General features: G+C 36.6%; 1 protein-coding gene across 1 annotated transcript; it reads right to left on the reverse strand.

Annotated features, from left to right (window-relative positions):
- Window positions 1-2,341: 2,341 nt before the first annotated feature.
- On the reverse strand, window positions 2,342-4,009 carry LOC129717533 (uncharacterized). The gene is made up of 5 exons (XM_055667502.1): window positions 3,929-4,009; window positions 3,808-3,868; window positions 3,731-3,753; window positions 3,191-3,417; window positions 2,342-3,134 (listed from the first exon to the last, which is right to left on the reverse strand). Exons 4-5 carry the CDS (start codon window positions 3,410-3,412, stop codon window positions 2,607-2,609), a joined length of 750 nt encoding a protein of 249 aa, XP_055523477.1. The 5' UTR covers window positions 3,413-3,417; window positions 3,731-3,753; window positions 3,808-3,868; window positions 3,929-4,009; the 3' UTR covers window positions 2,342-2,606.
- Window positions 4,010-18,178: the final 14,169 nt, after the last annotated feature.

Raw genomic sequence — 18,178 nt, forward strand, 5'->3', positions numbered from 1 at the left:
AATTGCTCAGAGTTACTAATATGATACGAGCTAACAAATCTGAAGGTTATTCCACTGGAGCTGCTCTTTTAGACATAGAAAAAGCATTCGACAGTGTTTGGCATAAAGGTTTGATTGCGAAATTGCAAACTCTTCCTAATCAAAATTTTGAAAAATTATCTTACTGATCGAACTCTGCAGGTTGTCTATCAGAATTCAAAATCTGATAGATTTCCTGTCAGAGCAGGTGTACCTCAAGGTTCAGTCTTGGGTCCAGTCCTGTACAACATATTCACTTCAGATCTTCCTGATTTGCCTCCAGGATGCACAAAGTCATTGTTCTGCGATGACACAAGCATTTCCGTAAAAGGAAAAAGTCTTCGTGTCATATGCAGTCGATTGCAGAAAAGTTTAGATATTTTTTCTTCCTACTTGCAAAAGTGGAAAATCTCTCCCAATGCTTCTAAAACTCAAATGATAATTTTTCCGCATAAGCCTAGGGCTTCTTTCCTCAAGCCAAACAATAATCACGTTGTCAAGATGAATGGGGTTATTTTAAGTTGGTCCGACAAGGTTAAGTACTTGGGACTAATTTATGATAAAAAACTTATTTTCAAAGAGCACATTGAGAGTATACAAGCCAAGTGCATCAAATATACGAGATGTTTATATCCTCTCATTAACAGGAATTCTAAACTTTGTTTATAGAACAAACTTTGGATTTACAAACAAATTTTTAGACCAGCAATGCTTTATGCTGTACCGATCTGGTCAAGTTGCTGTTCACCAAGGAAGAAAACGCTTCAAAGGATTCAGAATAAAATTCTGAAAATGATTTTGAAGCGTCCTCCTTGGTTTGGTACACTTGAATTACATAGACCTACTGGTGTTGAACCATTAGAAGCTATGTCAAATAAAATTATTAACAATTTTCGACAAAAATCGTTGCAATCCTCAATTGCTACGATAAGCTCTCTTTATAGCCAATAAGTTAGCAATTAAGTTAGTTGTAAGTTTACTTCCCCTTTTCTGACAAGTAGGTTTAAATCCCTACGAATGATAAGTCCTAATTGCGAAAGCAAACAAATCCTAACAATTAAAATTACAAATTTCTAACAGTGTTGAGAAGTCACCATTTGTGATTGGACACACATACTCATTATTTACTAATATTTATCATAAATACTTAAGCTACTAACAAATCCCCCCTTTAAAAAAAAAAAAAATTCGTTGTTTTATTTGTGACACACCGGCTAGGTCCTTTATTAAAGGGGTAATAAACTTCAACGGAAAGTACGGGTGCATAAAATGTACAACAAAAGGCCGCTACAGTCACGTTTCTCGAACCATGACGTATCCACAGTCAAATGCTATCAAACGAACTGATGAAAATTTCCGATCGATGATGTATTTGGATCATCAGCGAAATACAACATTGCTAAAGTTACCAATCGATATGATCAGAGATGTTATCGTAGGAGATTCGTTGCATTTGTTAGAACTTGGAGTTATGAAGAAGCTACTTACTTCTTGGCGCACGGGATCGATGTCCATGAAGACTAAGTGGAGCCGTGGTCAGAAGAGGGAAATTTCTGAATGTCTAACTAAGATAAAGTTTCCTATGGAATTCCACCGCTCGATGAGATTACTTGATCATGTCGCTTTGTGGAAAGGATCGGAGTACCGAAGTTTTTTAAACTATGTGGGTGTAGCTTTACTGAAAGATTATCTTCCCGAAAAATACTACGATCATTTTCTCTTTCTTTTTTGTGCAATTAGGATTTGCTCTTCTCAGAAATATGTTAAACTTATTCCAGTAGCAAGATCTTTACTGTTAGATTTCATTGAAAATTATAAATCCCTTTATGGAGTAGAATTCATAATAAGCAACGTTCATAATTTGTGCCACATTGTCGACGAGGTTGAGCACTTCGGGCCGTTACCCTGTTTCTCCGCGTATCCATTTGAAAATTATTTGCATTACATCAAAAAGTTGATTCAAACAGGACCCAATCCATTGGCACAAGTATCATCCAGGATATCTGAGGCTATGATCGCCAACAATTCGAAAACGTTTACACCGATTCAGAAATCGTCTCAAATGTCAATTGAAAGAAAAGGGCTCAAGATTAATATTTTTTTTAGATTTCTCACTTAGCACTGATTTTAAAGACATGTGGTTTCTGACAAAACAGTTCGAGTTAATAAAATTTTTGGGAGCTGTGCAGCAAAATGGAGAATTTATAATTGAGGGCCGAAAAGTAATATTAAAAAGTGATTTCTTCCAAAAGCCATTCCGATCATCGTTTCTTAATATATATGTAGCAAAGTTAAATTTAGAAAATATAACAAAGTCGTCCGTTTTATTTAAATGTAATGATATTTTTTGTAAGCAAGTTTCAATTGTTAGAACAGAAGGAATAGTATTTATACCTCTCATTCATACTATTCAATAAACAAATAGCAGCATGTGATTGCCTGTGACTAATTTTTTGTTTTAATTCTGTTGATAGATATATTTCATTGGAAAAATTGCCTATTTTCAATCGTATTAGGTTTAAAAAGTAATATTTCAAATTAATCCCATGTTGAATAACAGTTCTAGTATGATAAAATCTATTGCCAAGTTAAACGTCTGCAGTGCTACATTCATCATCATCACTTGTATCGTCGATTGAGTCATTTTCATCATCTCCGTTATCGTCACTTGAACTGAGTTCAGCATCCTTCTCTATTTTTTCGTAAATGTCCGACTCATTCGAATTAAATGTGCCCTGATCTTCAGTTTGGTGTTCGTTTTTTTCCTTTAATGCTTGCGACTTGGAGCTACGTTGATTTCTGCAGGCAGACTTTCTAAGTTGACGATTAGTCGAACGAGATTTACAATATCTGAAGAGACGGTTTCGACAAAAAACCTCCAGCTTACAGGCAGTATATGATGGATCTCCAATCTTTGCAATATTGCACAGAAGCTGTGTCACGTTCCCATATTCACGGAATCCTCGTTTTGCCTTATTGCCACGACGACTTATTCCGGTCCACGTCATCTTCGTCCAAAAGTCTCGAGTGAACAGGCAATCTACTAAAGTGTAACACGCATTATCGCCTTTTTCACAATAGGCATTGGGAATGATAATTTTTGAGAAATATTCCAACTGAAATATAAATATGAATTAAAAACGATGATTTCTTCAAAGGAACACCTACTTACATATCTTTGACGTAGTTCTTTACTGTTGAGCTTTATGTTCCATTCGGCTAATTCTTCTTCTGTATTGATTCGACAATGTTTTTCTACCGTATCATCGGATTTTGGACAATAGAAATCAAAAGCAAAACCAGCGAAGTTGGTTTGAAAACATTTTTCTACAACATGCTCGACAGCCGATTCAATAAATTCCTTCAAGTCAACCTTCATCTGGTCGTAGCTCATTGTTTCTGCAAAATAAAACATTTATCACAACTTTATATCGCCTGTCGCATTGTCATCTACTATGACAGGAAATGTGTGAACATAACACTTATGCAAAGAGTGAAACTGAAAAAAAAGATATAGTCGTATAATTTCGCGTCGTTATTTGCGTCTTGAGATGATAGGGAGCATAGAAAACACAAAGTTTAAATAATTCTCACAACTCTCTTGTTGTGCAACAGCATTCTCTTGTTGTGCAACAGCATTAGCTGAGTTGTGAGACAGAGGTTGCACATTCGGTTTCGCGGTTTCTGTTAATAATTTTATATCATTCTTAACCTCTTGTTTCTTGCTGCTGCACTCTACAAAAAATATTGGTTTTGTATCAAACTTTTCTAATAGAAAATGTATCTTACCTTTCGCCATCCAGTTGTAGTCTTTCGTGTTTGAAAGCTTTATCTTTTGAGTCGGTTACATCTGAAACGTACAGAAATGAAATAAATTTACATTTTAGCTGGAATCAGTGATAATGCTTACCTTTTTGGAACAAAATTTGAATAGATTTGAAGAAAGAACTAACAATTTCAGCCGCCGCAGTTCGTATGTAACTTGTTTTGTTTACTGTATTGCGTCAGTGCTGGCAGTTTATTAATTTTAATTAGTTATGACGAATTTTCGGAGATTGTTTCTTGAGATTCCTTTTGTGATTATCGACACACTTGGTTGCTCAATTTCAGCAAGTAATTCGAAAGATCAACTTATTTTAAATCTCGGATTTTTTTATACATGAAACTATTTAGCATTTTAGAACATAAAAGTAAATTAATTTTTTTCTTAGAACAACTGGCATCATTGCTAGAAATGCAACACACATATCACCAATATGCAAGGTTTGTATCACATTATATCGCAAGAATGACTGAACATAATCGGATTATTGCTAAAAAAGTTTTTTTGTATTGATATACGATTTGGAATGCGATTTTGGACTAGTTAGTTCCGATAAAATAACTAATATGCTTTAGTTAGCGTTAATGAGAGTGGTTTTGAATCGTATAAAAAAATATGAGTTATTTTTAGATCTAGGGACACCGTTTTCAAAGCTTGGCTTTGCAAAACGGAGCTTAATGTACGGTTCCCAACTTATTATATTTCAGATTTGGTGCTGCGGTAAGATGGGAAGACAACAATCGTGATGGCATGGGTTCTCTAATCCTGACTTGACTTTCAGTAATTATGATAGGAAGAAAAAAACATTTGAGTGTCCTCTAAAAAAATAAATTACATCTCTTATTCAAGAATAATGATATATGTGTATCCAAAATAAATTGTCGGCCATTACCTTTATTTTATTTAAAACAAACTAGAGTCGCATATAATACCGCATCGATGTTGGAATTAATCATAGTGCGAAAATTAAAAAAATCGCAATTTAGGTGATATAGTATCGCTTTACAAACAGACACGATCAATCATATATGATATCATATGAAATCAATACTTTTGTAATTGAGCTCATGAAGTACGTATATGGCCTCCAAATTGGTCCGCATATAGACATTTTCTGCATTTAATGCGATTGAAACATGCTGCATATATATCCGCATATCTTTTAATATACGGACCGTATTGTTAACTGGGTAGCGTCTCAAATGAAACTAGCACCGCATCGCGTCGTTTGATGATAGTTTTAGAATACCGCAAGCTGCACGGCAATGGGATCAAAATAAATACGTCACGCAAATTCCGATCAATATTTCGGATTTTTTTTCGCTATTGATCACTGAATCTGGTTTGGAACTGATTCTGAACTGGTTTTGGTGTTCATATCGTCACGGTTTTCTTTTCTCCCTCGTCCATATATTTACGCGAAGTACTGTGTGAACGCCTCCTGTCTCCGTTAGCGCTCATTGTCATTTTCGATTGAGAATTGTCATGTGAGAGTGACGGTGATAATCTTTTCTTTCAATTGAAACGCATTTGTATCAGTTTCTAGCCCTTCAGTTGTCAAAATCAAAGCAAGAGCTTCCGAGTAGTTTTCATGTCACTCACGAAGAGCTTGAGAATGATACAAAAGCTTTTCAATTGAAAGCGACGGGTCAAAGCGTCACTATAACCTGATAATTGTCAATTGAAAATGACCTTGTTAGGCTAGGTACTAACACATTTTAGGGAAAACTGGAAAGTACCTATATATAGGATCATGTGTAGCCAAGGTAGCCAGTGCGTACTGCACAGTGTCATACGACGTATCCTGCGGTTTCTCAACTGTCGTTCCAGAAAGAAAAGGGTTTTAGTGGAGAGGTTTCTCTCCGCCACCTTGCAAAAATAAAAAGAAAAACAACTACAGCAGAAAAATTCGCAAACGTGCGGAAGTCGTGTCTACTAGAATTTGAAGTCTGGTAAACTTTACCCTCGTACTAAGATGCTTGTAAGACCGGTAGTCCTCTACGGGCACGAGATATGGTTCAATGTTTGAGAAGGACTTGCAAGCGTTAGCCGTTTCCGAACGACGTGTGCTTAGGACCATCTCTGGCAGTGTATGTGTGGATGGCGTATGGAAACGAATGATAAACCCTGAGCTCTATGGCGAACTTAGTATTTAGAAAGTTGCTGAAGCTAAAGAGTACAAGAACGTCGAGCAAAAATACCATGGTATTTGTTTTAATATGGCTGGTACAAGATGTAGCCATCTCACCATCTCACGTGTCCCCACTCTCTTACCATCTCACGTGTCCCCACCTTCTCCGTGAACAACCGCCTATATAAATTCCAGAAAAATTGTAGGACCGTGGACATTTGACAGCACGGTTACCCCTACCCCCTAAGCTGTCCACGTGGAATGTGGAAAACTCTTGGAACATGTGGTTGAAACAAGTAGAGCAAGATCTTGTAAGTGTTACACTCTAAAGAAACTGGAGGCAACCTGCAACGGATCATGGCACGTTCTTGTGATATTTTATCCTAGGCTGCTGCCATATGTCGCTGCACGACTTAGAGCAGACTTCGGCCTTCAACATACCCCAGATGTCGAAGTCCAGAGGGTTCAAGTACGATGAACTCGCCGGCCATTCTAAGCTCGAAATTTACCCTGGAAAATGTTCCGCAATCTAGAGTTGTGTTTTGTAAGCCGGCAACGAAGTACCAAAATGAAAACGTGCCCGATATGTATTTTGGTTGATTTTTACTTTTTCAGGAACAAAAATCAATAGTGTTCGCCCTTCAAGGTTGATTGGACCCAAACCGATGCTTGTTTCTGTCGCCTGGTGGCCGTCAGCACGTCGGCAAAGGTTCGTGATCTTTCTGGCAACCAAACTGTGTCGTTCTGCTTATTCACGACCTGTACGGTGACAAGTTTCTCGTCGATAAACACGATACTTTCCAACCTTCCTTCCACGACCCTGTTTACCAGCACCGAAAGGTCTTGCTTAAACCTTCCGGATGTTGAAGTTTATCTTTTAGAACGCAGACTTCGATCGAATACGTTGTGATCTACCACCAATTTAGTGGCGCTACAATTAAGGTTCCTCTTGATGATCTTCACCATGGCAGGTGTCACCACAGTAGCTCGACGTCCCCCTCCAAATCGTTTTTTGGTACTTCCGGTATCGTCTAGTATCTCCTGGCTGTACGGTATACGAAACTTCAGCACACACGTAAATCGGGTAGTTCACGAACAAAGCAACTACAGCACTACCATTCTGTTCGAGATCCATTTGTTCTGGATAACACTCAATGTGTTACAAAAGTATGTATGTGTATGTGTTACCATTCATTATACATCCAGTGCCAGCTAAAACACAATGTAAATAAAGCGATGAGGGATCGTTCAATACCGTTTCGTGTAAAACGTAATAATAAGTGTTGAAGTAAGTTCTGTTGGTGGACCCTATACAAACGGTATTTTTGGCACCTTCAAGAAAAGGTAAAATAAAGAGAATTTTTTTTCACCATTCTGTGATGTGAATATCGTAGTTACAAAATAATCACGAGCGGGGGCCTAGTGTGGTTGGTAACGTCTCCGCCAACCACGCTCGACGCCTGGGTTCGAATACCACCGCCGACATAGGTGTCGATGGTTGTGAGGTGGCGTGATCCACTCACAACCAACCCAACTGGTCTAGATTCAATCCTAGCCGACACCGGGAAATTTTCTGAGGCGAAAAATCTCTGGGATCACGCCTTCCATCGCATGAGGAAGTAAAGCCGTTGGCGCCGGTCCGTTAATAAACGGGTCGTGAGTTAGGGTCCTGGGTGTGGAGTCGCCTCCATGGGCGTCGGTAATTGGCCACAACAGTGGCGGAACTAGACCGACGGAAAATAAGCGAGAATAAAAAAAAAAATAATCACGAGCTTTCTACGTGGTTTATACTCGTTCAAATTTTTGTAGCAGTAGCAAGTAGTACCGACAGCATCTTTTTGGATCTTGACTATTAGCGCACTAATTGTTTTAATTTTTTCATAATTTTCAGGCTTTCGGGATATTCTACTAAGTTTCCTGACTTTTTTTTAGCGAACAATCAGCTCTGAGACTTGTTTCCAATTTCAGGCGGAAGATATATCCGATTTTGTTTCAGCGAACTGAAAATTAAAGGACGTTCCAAAAAATAATTTTCCTCAAAATTGAAGCGTTGCGAATCCCTATCCTCGTCCGAAAGGCGGTGTTTGATTTATGCCACCAACCTTTTGCTTTAAATCACTACAAAATACCATCAATGGGGTTGCGTCAATCATCGTCGTCCTGGCGGCGGGCGATCGACGGAGAAACAAGGACCCACTTAACATCACCGGTGTATATTTACGGAAAGCGTCACAGTGTTTGCTTTATTCATGAGCCTTTCTGTGCTTAGAGCCTTTTTTTCTTCTTCCGCCAACATACCTTTCCCTCGCACACTTTACTTCTCTTGATGGTTCTAAACCGTGTGATAACCTCCGGTCAGGTCGGGTGGGGGGCGGCAGAAAGGCAGGTTGATTGGACCGAAATCTGAAAACCATTAAGCCTAAGCGGATTACTAAAGTTGATAAATTTCTTCTCGCACCACAAGCACAAGCGGCCAACCAAACCAAGAATGGAATGGAACGGAATGCTCTGCTTTCCTTCTCTATCGTACTGCCCGCCAGAGCGGTCGGTAAAGTAAGATGATTAGGGTCTCAGCGCGAACCCGGGGAATGATTTATTATTTGCATACTGGAGTTAGCGTTGGCCACTATATTGCATACTTACAGGAGCTCGAATTCATACTGTTAAGAGGGGTAGGGCGGCGTCAAATGATGTTTGTTATATACATACCTACATAGGAAGCGGGAGCGGTCTTGTTTTGATGGAGAGAAACACATTCCACGATGCGGATCGATCCACGGTTGACGGCTAATTTGAATAAATAACTGAATCTCGTGCGAGATCTTTGGTCGCAGCCGTAGCGGGTTTTCGTCTACTTGCGCTAATGTTACTATCGAAAAAAAAAACAATAATCCCGATTACCACAAACAGTCACGTGGTCTGCATCGAAGGTAAGTGGAGCGCGCAGGAGGCAAAATATTACCATCAAAAGCATCGAAAACCAATTGACCGAAGGCGATGAAAGAGTTATAACATAAACATAAAAACGTACATAAATAAGCAGTAACGGACAAATTTATATTCAATTTAATTAAGAGGGAATGTCTTTATAGAGTGACACAGCGTGGAGTTTTCGAAAGACAAACAAGCCGCCAAATTGATATCGATTTGATTCTGTGTCGCTCCGACTGACTGACTGGCCCGCGATCAAAGGATATGGTGGTCACGGGTGTGTGTGGGATTGAACCGGATCGGATGTCTCTCTTTTGTTACACTGGACACAGTTTGCTGTGACAGCGATCGAAGGTTGATTAATTCTCCGTAGCTCGCCGCACCTTGTTCCTCCCCGACGACTGACTGGCGGGTTTCCTACAAAAATACTATCATCTAGCATTTATCTATCGTGCGGTAGGATCTGCGACGCGTAGCGAGAAACCACGATGTTGACGGTCTTTTTGTGCCGTGGAATTAGGAATGATTGTCTGAACAGGCTTTTAAAACGGGGCCACTATTGAAATAGGCAGGGCGCGTTTGGTATGAGCGGTGTGTAGAGTAATTCCAACAACTTATTTATAATGTGCCAGCCACGGTTATAAATAAACTTTGAGTTTTTCGCTATCGTTTATTGGACGTCGATTTGAATTAGTAATTATATTTATGTACTGTTATAATACGCATGATGTAGAGTTGAGTTACGTCGAGGAGTTTCATAGCTAAAACTAATTTAATTTTGCAGTACGAAAAATTTCGAATTTCGCAAAATATCTGTAATATGTATTTAGGGATTCTAATGGTTGTGAAGGATTTATTTTTCATATTTTGTTAGAATTTTAGTATTTCAGAAGTCCATAAATGAAAAGAATGTCATTAAAATTCAGTCTTAAAGGACTTGAAGAAGATCAGAAAAGGGCAAAGCAGAAACTGATTTCGAATGTTTTTTACTGGTTATGAAAAAGGAAGAAAAAAAATGACCTTAAATGTTGCTCAAAAATTGATTCCTAAAATAATAATAATATAACCGTTCGAAGAAATCAAAGAAGAGCCCAAACCCAAAAGGATTCAAAAGTAAGCTAAATAAGTGTGCGGTTTTAAGTTTAACAGAAAACAACCAAAAGAATACAACAAAATAAAATGATTCGCCATCTGCCTGAAATAACTACAGGAATATTGCAAAAGGGGAACCTAAACCAAATTAGAAATGGACTAAATTCAGCTGAAATGTTCTCAAAAATAGAAGTAGCCAAAAAGCGAAAAAGTTCAAAAGAAGACCAAAAAAGCAAAGCCTTGGTGCCACATTCAGATTCGAAACTTGACCTTCTGTTTGTTATACGCAGACTTCGCAGCCGACTGGTAGTGTAAAGGACAATTGCGGGGCTAGCGCTACTACGATCCTACTGACCCCAACATTATCTCCCGCGCCGAGACTCGAACCTACGTCGACTGGCTTGTTAGGCCAGCCTAGTACCTCGAGACCATCTGGGAGATGCTAAAAAGTAGACAAGAGAGCTTGAAACTGAACTAAAATAAGTCTCAAAAATTTCATAACAACTATATCAAGCAGAAAAGATATAAAAAAATACCTAATTCAACTAAAGCGCCATTTTTAACTAAAGTTTTGAATTTACGGGCTAATATTGCGTGTATTCTGGTTCTCGATCACTTATTTTAATGATGTAATAATTTATCGTTTAAATGGTTTATGGTTTTATTATTTTGACTTTGAGATTTGATGATCAGATGAATTTGTGATTTTATGATTTTATGATTTTATGATTTTATGATTTTATGATTTGATGATTTGATGATTTGATGATTTTATGATTTTATAATTTTATGATTTTATGACTTTATGATGTTATGATTTTATGATTTTATGATTTTATGATTTTATGATTTTTTGATTTTATGATTTTATGATTTTATGATTTTATGATTTTTTGATTTTATGATTTTATGATTTTATAATTTTTTGATTTTATGATTTTATGATTTTATGATTTTATGATTTTATGATTTTATGATTTTATGATTTTATGATTTTATGATTTTATGATTTTATGATTTTATGATTTTATGATTTTATGATTTTATGATTTTATGATTTTATGATTTCATGATTTTATGATTTTATGATTTTATGATTTTATGATTTTATGATTTTATGATTTTATGATTTTATGATTTTATGATTTAATGATTTTATGATTTTATGATTTTATGAATTTATGATTTTATGATTTTATGATTTTATGATTTTATGATTTTATGATTTTATGATTTTATGATTTTATGATTTTATGATTTTATGATTTTATGATTTTATGATTTTATGATTTTATGATTTTATGATTTTATGATTTTATGGTTTTATGATTTTATGATTTTATGATTTTAAGATTTTATGCTTTTATGATTTTATGATTTTACGACTTTATGATTTTATGATTTTATGATTTTATGATTTTATGATTTTATGATTTTATGATTTTATGATTTTATGATTTTATGATTTTATGATTTTATGACTTGAGTATCCGGGACTCAATTATCCGGATTTTTTTTTGCTGTTTGTTTAAATATTTGTGTTGAAATTGTACGTTTATTATCTCTTTCAGCACATATGTTACAATTTCTGTCCTTTCTGGAATGTTTGGGACATGTCCGAGTTAAGTGGAACCAATCAGTGTCAAATTATTTATTCTGCTTCTCGAGAATTTATCTCTTTTTTCACAGAAATGATTTCTGGTTACGCCACTGCATCATTCAAGTAACAAGATGAAAAAAAAAATACTTTAGGGACCATACTTAAATGACGTAGCATTTATGGGGGATGGGGGATATCATCATTTTGTGACAAGCTGTGACAAGGGGGGAGGGGGGGTTGTAGTAAAATCGACGAAGCATTTTTTTTAAAGACTGATTGTTTTGCAGGAAAAATGTATTCTGAAAATACACTAAAACATTGCACAAACTATTGCAGCGAGATCTGTCGAAATGTTTTTATCTGTGGCATTTTGAAATCTTCTAAAAGTTCTGCTACATAAACAATCACTTGGATTTCCAAACACACAATCTGTTTTGAATACAAAAATCGTTTGTGGCTTTTGATAGTGAAAATAACAAGATACTCGTTTCATTTCCGATCGGACTGAAACTTTCAGGGTTTGTTTATGCATATAATAGAACAATGTTTTGCATAATGTCAGATTTTTTGAAAAGGGGTAAATGGGGTAAAAAAGCACGTCAAAAATTGATGTCCAAAAATTGCTAAAAACTTAAAATTGATGTAACTTTGTGAAAACTGAATCGATTTTCATGAAAATTGGCACGTTTATTCTACTTTATAAAGGAAACAAAATGAAAGTCATTGGAAGTTGCTATCGAGAATACATGATGAGATATTCCCCTTTTTTTAAAAAAATAAGGTGATTTTCACAGCAGTTTTTCTCTTGCCAACAGATCTAGGATTAAAATCCAAATAATACGTTTTGTAGTGCAACTCAAGAGCTTTCATTAGATATATTCGAAAAATGTGCCGTTATAAAGATGCCTGAGTAAATCCAATTTTTCTATAACATGTCATTGACCATCATTTCTAACCCATTGTGCGAGAAGCGAAATTCCGTTTTGCGTCATTGTTCTTCCATTGAGCTATAGTTTTCAGGTTATGTTTGTTTATGGACTAATGCAATAGTTTGAAGAGTTTGAGGTTTTTGGAAAAAGGGTTAGTGGGGTAAACAGGATCTCCAAAATCGTATACACTAAAGTCGCTTTTTACGCGGGGGATACGTGCCGCGTAAAAAGAAACCGCGTAAAAAAACCGCGTAAATTCCGGAATCCGCGTAAATTCCGGAATCCGCGTAAAAAAAAACCATCGTTAATTTTGCATTCCGAGTGAAGGGGAACCGAAATCCGGGCAAAAAAAATACCGCGTAAATTCCGGAATCCGCGTAAAAAAAACCGCGTGAATTCCGGAATCCGCGTAAAAAACACCGCGTAAATTCCAGAATCCGCGTAAAACAAGCCGCGTAAAAAACCCGCGTAAAAAGCGACCTTAGTGTATTCAGAAACTGCTCAAATCGTAAAATAATTACTCTCGGCTTACATTCGAGGTTACACGATGGAATGAGAGGTTATTTTGAAGCCAACAAGAGAATGAACGAATGTCAACAAAGCCACGCGATACTTTTTGTTGAGCTATTTTTTTAATGTGCCCTTTAAAAATTAAACTACCATAAGGAAAATAGCTTCACCGGAAGATGCTCATAAAACAATGATTTCAAAAGTACACCCTTCTGCAGGAATAAGGCAATTCAAACCGGAAATGTATTTATCGGTAGAACAAATAACCAGAACTAACCTCTCATTTCATCGTGTAACTTCAGGAATAAGCCGATTTTGCGGATTGACCAGTGTATTCAGAACAAGATTTTGAAGAGCCGGTTTACCCCACTAACCCCTTTTCCAAAAAACTCAATTTCCGCAAACTATTGCATTAGTACGTAATTATTTACGATTTGAGCAGTTTCTAAATACATGTAAGATTTTGAAGAGCCTGTTTGCCCCACTAACCCCTTTTTCAAAAACCTCAAATTCTTCAAACTATTGCATTAGTCCATAAACAAACATAACCTGAAAACTATAGCCCAATGAAAGAACAACGACACAAAACGGAGTTTCGCTTCCCGCACAATGGGTTCGAAATGATGGTCAATAACATGTTATAGAAAAACTGGATTTTCTCTGGCATCTCTATAACGGCGCATTTTTGAAATATATCTAATGAAAGCTCTTGAGTTGCACTAAAAAACGTATTATTTGGATTTCAATCCTAGATCTGTTGGCAAGAGAATAACTGCTGTGAAAATCACCTTATTTGTTTAGAAAAATGCGAATATCTCATCATGTTTTCTCGATAGCAACTTCCAATGACTTTTATTTTGTTCCCTTTATAAAGTAGAATAAACATGCCAATTTTCATGAAAATCGATTCAGTTTTCACAAAGTTATATCAATTTTAAGTTTTTAGCAATTTTTGGACATCAATTTTAGACGTGCTTTTTTACCCCACTTACCCCTTTTCAAAAAATCTGACATTATGCAAAACATTGTTCTATTATATAGATAAACAAACCCTGGAAGTTTCAGTCCGATCGGAGAACTTCGAAACAAGACCTAGTTGCGGTCTTCGCGAACTGGCTCTCAAACACCTTTACTACTTGTACGAAAACACAAGCCCTTCGAAGCAGAAGATGCAGTCACGAGTTTATAAGTTGTAAATAAATTGAATTAGACACGGTTTTTTCTTCAAGTATTTTTTGTATGTATGTTACTACAGTCAGGTTTTTATTACGTACCTCGTAAAAAAACCGCGTTAATTCGAAAATCCCCGTAAAAAACGGGCTAATTCAAAAATCCGCGTGAAAACCGCGTAAAGTGAACCAGCAAGAGGGGCTTAGAAAAAACCCGAGACGCTCTAGAACCAGTATTTAAAATTGTCCTCTTTGACGGTCATTCCGGATCTTTCGGAGGGCGGTGGGTATTTCTAAGTCTTCTACTAGATAAACACTTAAACGTTACTGGTTCCAAACCCACGTTAATTCGAAAATTCGCGAAAAAGTTTTTGAATTAGCGCAGTATCGCGTAAAAAAACCGCGTTAATTCAAAATCCGCGAAAAAAAACCGCGTTAATTAAAAAATCCGCGTAAAAAAACGTCATAAAAAATTCCGCGTAAAAACCTAACTGCATGTATTTCTGTACGTTTTTTCAGAAGCGGAGAGGGGGGGGGGTTATTCGAATGCTACGCTTTTTTTCAGGGGGGGTTTAGCTTTTGTGACCAAATGCAACAAGGGGGGAGGGGGGGCTTAAAAATCATGAAAAAAATGCTACGTCATTTAAGTATGTTACAGTACGTTCGTTAAAGGGGCAAATTTATGAAAAAACATTGCACTTAAAATAATTTTCACGTCATAATTACCGGAAAAGTTATGTGAATATTTTCCACTGTCACTTTCACGTAGATTCTACGTAATTGTCATTTGAGTTCATCATGATCTGGTGAGATGATTTATCCTATGAATCTTATACAGCAGACATATGCATTTTATGTGAATTTCATGTAAAATTCAGCTACCCGTAAAATGGAAAGCATTCGATTATCTGCTAGCTACTACGTTTGATACAACGTAAAATTTCCAAATTTTGTTTCCCCAATTCTTAAAAGACGGCAAATAGTTTTTAGAAATTATAGAAATATGTTGCTTGATAAATCGCACGGGCATGCGAAATCGCCGATACGTAAATGAATCAAACGACATAAAAACGGACAAATATTACGACATTTGCCGGCGATAACTATTGTAAGCTGCAACTGTTTATGTATAGGAAACTCCTCGACCTTTGAACTAAATCTGTGTGAAACCTGTAAGCTCAAGGCTCGATGTCAAATTCGTACGGTTTTTCGAAAGCTCACTTATTGGCAAGCCGTCGAGAAATTATATTTTATTGTTAGAGACTGAGATAGACAACAGCTTCGCCATTTTGATTTCTGTGTATTTTCACATAGAAAGTTCACGCGATACTTTTTCTATGACATTCTGTTTGACGTTGCCAAGTTCACGTAGATACTACGTGATAAAACATAGTATGCATGTGATTTCCACATAGATGTTATGTTTGTCACATAAATCATGCAAAATGACAGAAAATGAATAAGTACAGGAAATTTCACGTAACAATAATGTGAAAAATATTATGAGTGTGGTGATTGGAAATTGGGAAATTCGATCATCCGGAGTGAATTTTTTTTTACATTCCGGATAATCGAGTCCGACCTGTATTTGATTTTATGTACATGTTTTAGCCTGACATACAGATGGCGTTGCAAATCAAAATTCTGTGGGGCTGCTCGATTTGGCATAAACTAGAATGTTGTCAAAATTTATGACATGTTATGAATTCGGTCTTATGTGATGGTTCTCAAAGGATCTATCGAAACAAGGATTTGATAAGCATTACGGAACATTTGCGCCAACTAAATCAACAGTAAGGCACAGACTAACAGACACTGGAACTTAGCTCCATCGCCACAAAAAACGTTCATTTCAAATTTTAAATCGAATAACAGTCATCGCGCGAAAACGTACTCTGGGGCGCTATCACGCAATCTCATACATATTTTGTAGTTTGCCATTTAACACATGCGGTAATGCTGGCGCCGATGTCGAAATACATGACGCAGCGCGAACACGACAGCAGATGGTGCTAGTGTTACTAACGTAAAGTACTCACGGTGCTCCCACAGACCGTTATTATAAAATAAAATGCACCAAAGAATCTGAGTACACCATTCGATTCGTTATGACGTCCAGAATCTCTGGTCAAAATTTCAAAATCATCGTACGATACATTTTTGAGTAATGCCCTTTTGAAGGTCGTAAAGTACAAAAAAGTGATATAAAAACGACGAAATACTTATTGAAAAGCACGTTTTCAACCACCATTTCATGAAATAACTTCCAAAATAGTTTCTACACATTCCAAGGGTTATATTTCAAGACATTAACAACTGGTGAAAAGATTTATTTAAAAATCCCACAGTGCCACAGTGTTCCACAGTGCCACAGTGTTCCACAAAAAACTTTATTTTGTCGTGCCCAACGTACAGATAGGACATTGCAGTATTCAGCAATTGTTTTTCTTTTAAAATTTTCCACAACTTTGCTGAAGGAAGCTATCTGGTATATTGAAAATTAGAAAAAATATTTTTTTATCTAACTGTTAGGTGGATTGATCGAAAAACTAAAAACACCAAAAATAAGGCCTTGTTCTATGAAACAATTTTGCTGAAGACATTGAGTACAAAAAATCAATTTTTCACAGTCAAATCTAGATGATCACGATTTTTCGAGTTTAGATCACTGTGCACTGTGAGGTTTTCAAATAAATCTTTTCACCAATTGTTAATGTCTCGAAATATAACCCTTGGAATGTGTAGAAACTATTTTGAAAGTTATTTCATGAAATGGTGGTTGAAAACGTTCTTTTCAATAAGTATTTCGTCGTTTTTATATCACTTTTTTGTACTTTACGACCTTCAAAAGGGCATTACTTAAAAATGTACCGTACGATGATTTTGAAATTTCGACCAGAGATTCTGGACGTCATAACGAATCGAATGGTGTACTGAGTTTCTTTGGTGCATTTTATTTTATAATAACGGTCTGTGGGAGCACCGTGTACTGGAATCATGCAAACGATGATTTTATTGAAAATTTGTTCGACGTGTTATGTCTGTTAGTCTGTGAGTAAAGTATTGGATGCAGCGCGCTCAGAAAGGTCAAAAGACGGATTTACGTCGGTAAATGTTCAAACAACTCGTAAAACAACCACAGCGTGAAATTGAGCGAGCGACTTTGGACCATGACCTCCCAGCTGGTGTTGGGGTACGATGCTGGCCTGAAAAGCCAGTCGTCGTATGTTCGAGTCCCGGCACGGGAGAGACTGTTAGTGTCAGTAGGATCGTAGGTCTAGCCCCGCACTTGTACACTAAAACAGTTGGATGCGATGTCTGCGTATAATTAACAGAAAGTCGAGTTCCGAATCGAATTGTAGCACCAAAGCTTCGCTTTCGATTTACTTTGGACCATAGGCAGGTTAAAGAAATGCGTTGGTCATATCATTCATGAATGTCATGAAGAAGCTGTGCGTGAGATGGGAGCCGCGTTTCTTATTATTATTATTTTACTATTATTTATTATGATTCATCTGACAAGTTATAGTCTTAATGAATAAAAAAAAAATTAAATTACTTAAAATTAACAGATATTAAAAAAAAGTGTAGCTGATAGCAATTTCTGTCTATAAATATTCAAGGTACATCCAAAATCAAACAGCTGACTAGTTTTGTTGCAGGTACGGATTATTCTGGAGATTGGTTCAAAGTATCCGAAGACAGAGCGATGTAACGGTGTTGTAAACATTTCATCCAGTGATCTGTATTGAATTCGACCAGGAGCATTAAGAGAAAACTTGCTTAGAAGAGGCAGTCGATTTCACCAAAAATAACTTTAGCAGCAACCATTGCCTGCTGAATTTTTCTTCTACGTTTCAGAGAAGTAATTCCTAACAACAAAAAAAAGTAATTCCTAACAGATTACAACGGTGTTCATGAGGAGGATGGTTTTGCCTGTCTGTCCAAGAAAGTCTACGAAGTGCGAAACGGACA

Source organism: Wyeomyia smithii, chromosome 1 (genome assembly GCF_029784165.1).
Source record: "Wyeomyia smithii strain HCP4-BCI-WySm-NY-G18 chromosome 1, ASM2978416v1, whole genome shotgun sequence".
Classification (NCBI taxonomy): domain Eukaryota; kingdom Metazoa; phylum Arthropoda; class Insecta; order Diptera; family Culicidae; genus Wyeomyia; species Wyeomyia smithii.

Excerpts from the sequence above, each read along its gene's own strand:
- LOC129717533 (XM_055667502.1), bottom strand. The coding sequence starts at position 3,412 with ATGAGCTACGACCAGATGAAGGTTGACTTGAAGGAATTTATTGAATCG. Across the intron at positions 3,135-3,190 it reads AAGAACTACGTCAAAGATAT|TTGGAATATTTCTCAAAAAT; the intron begins GTAAGTAGGTGT and ends TTTATATTTCAG.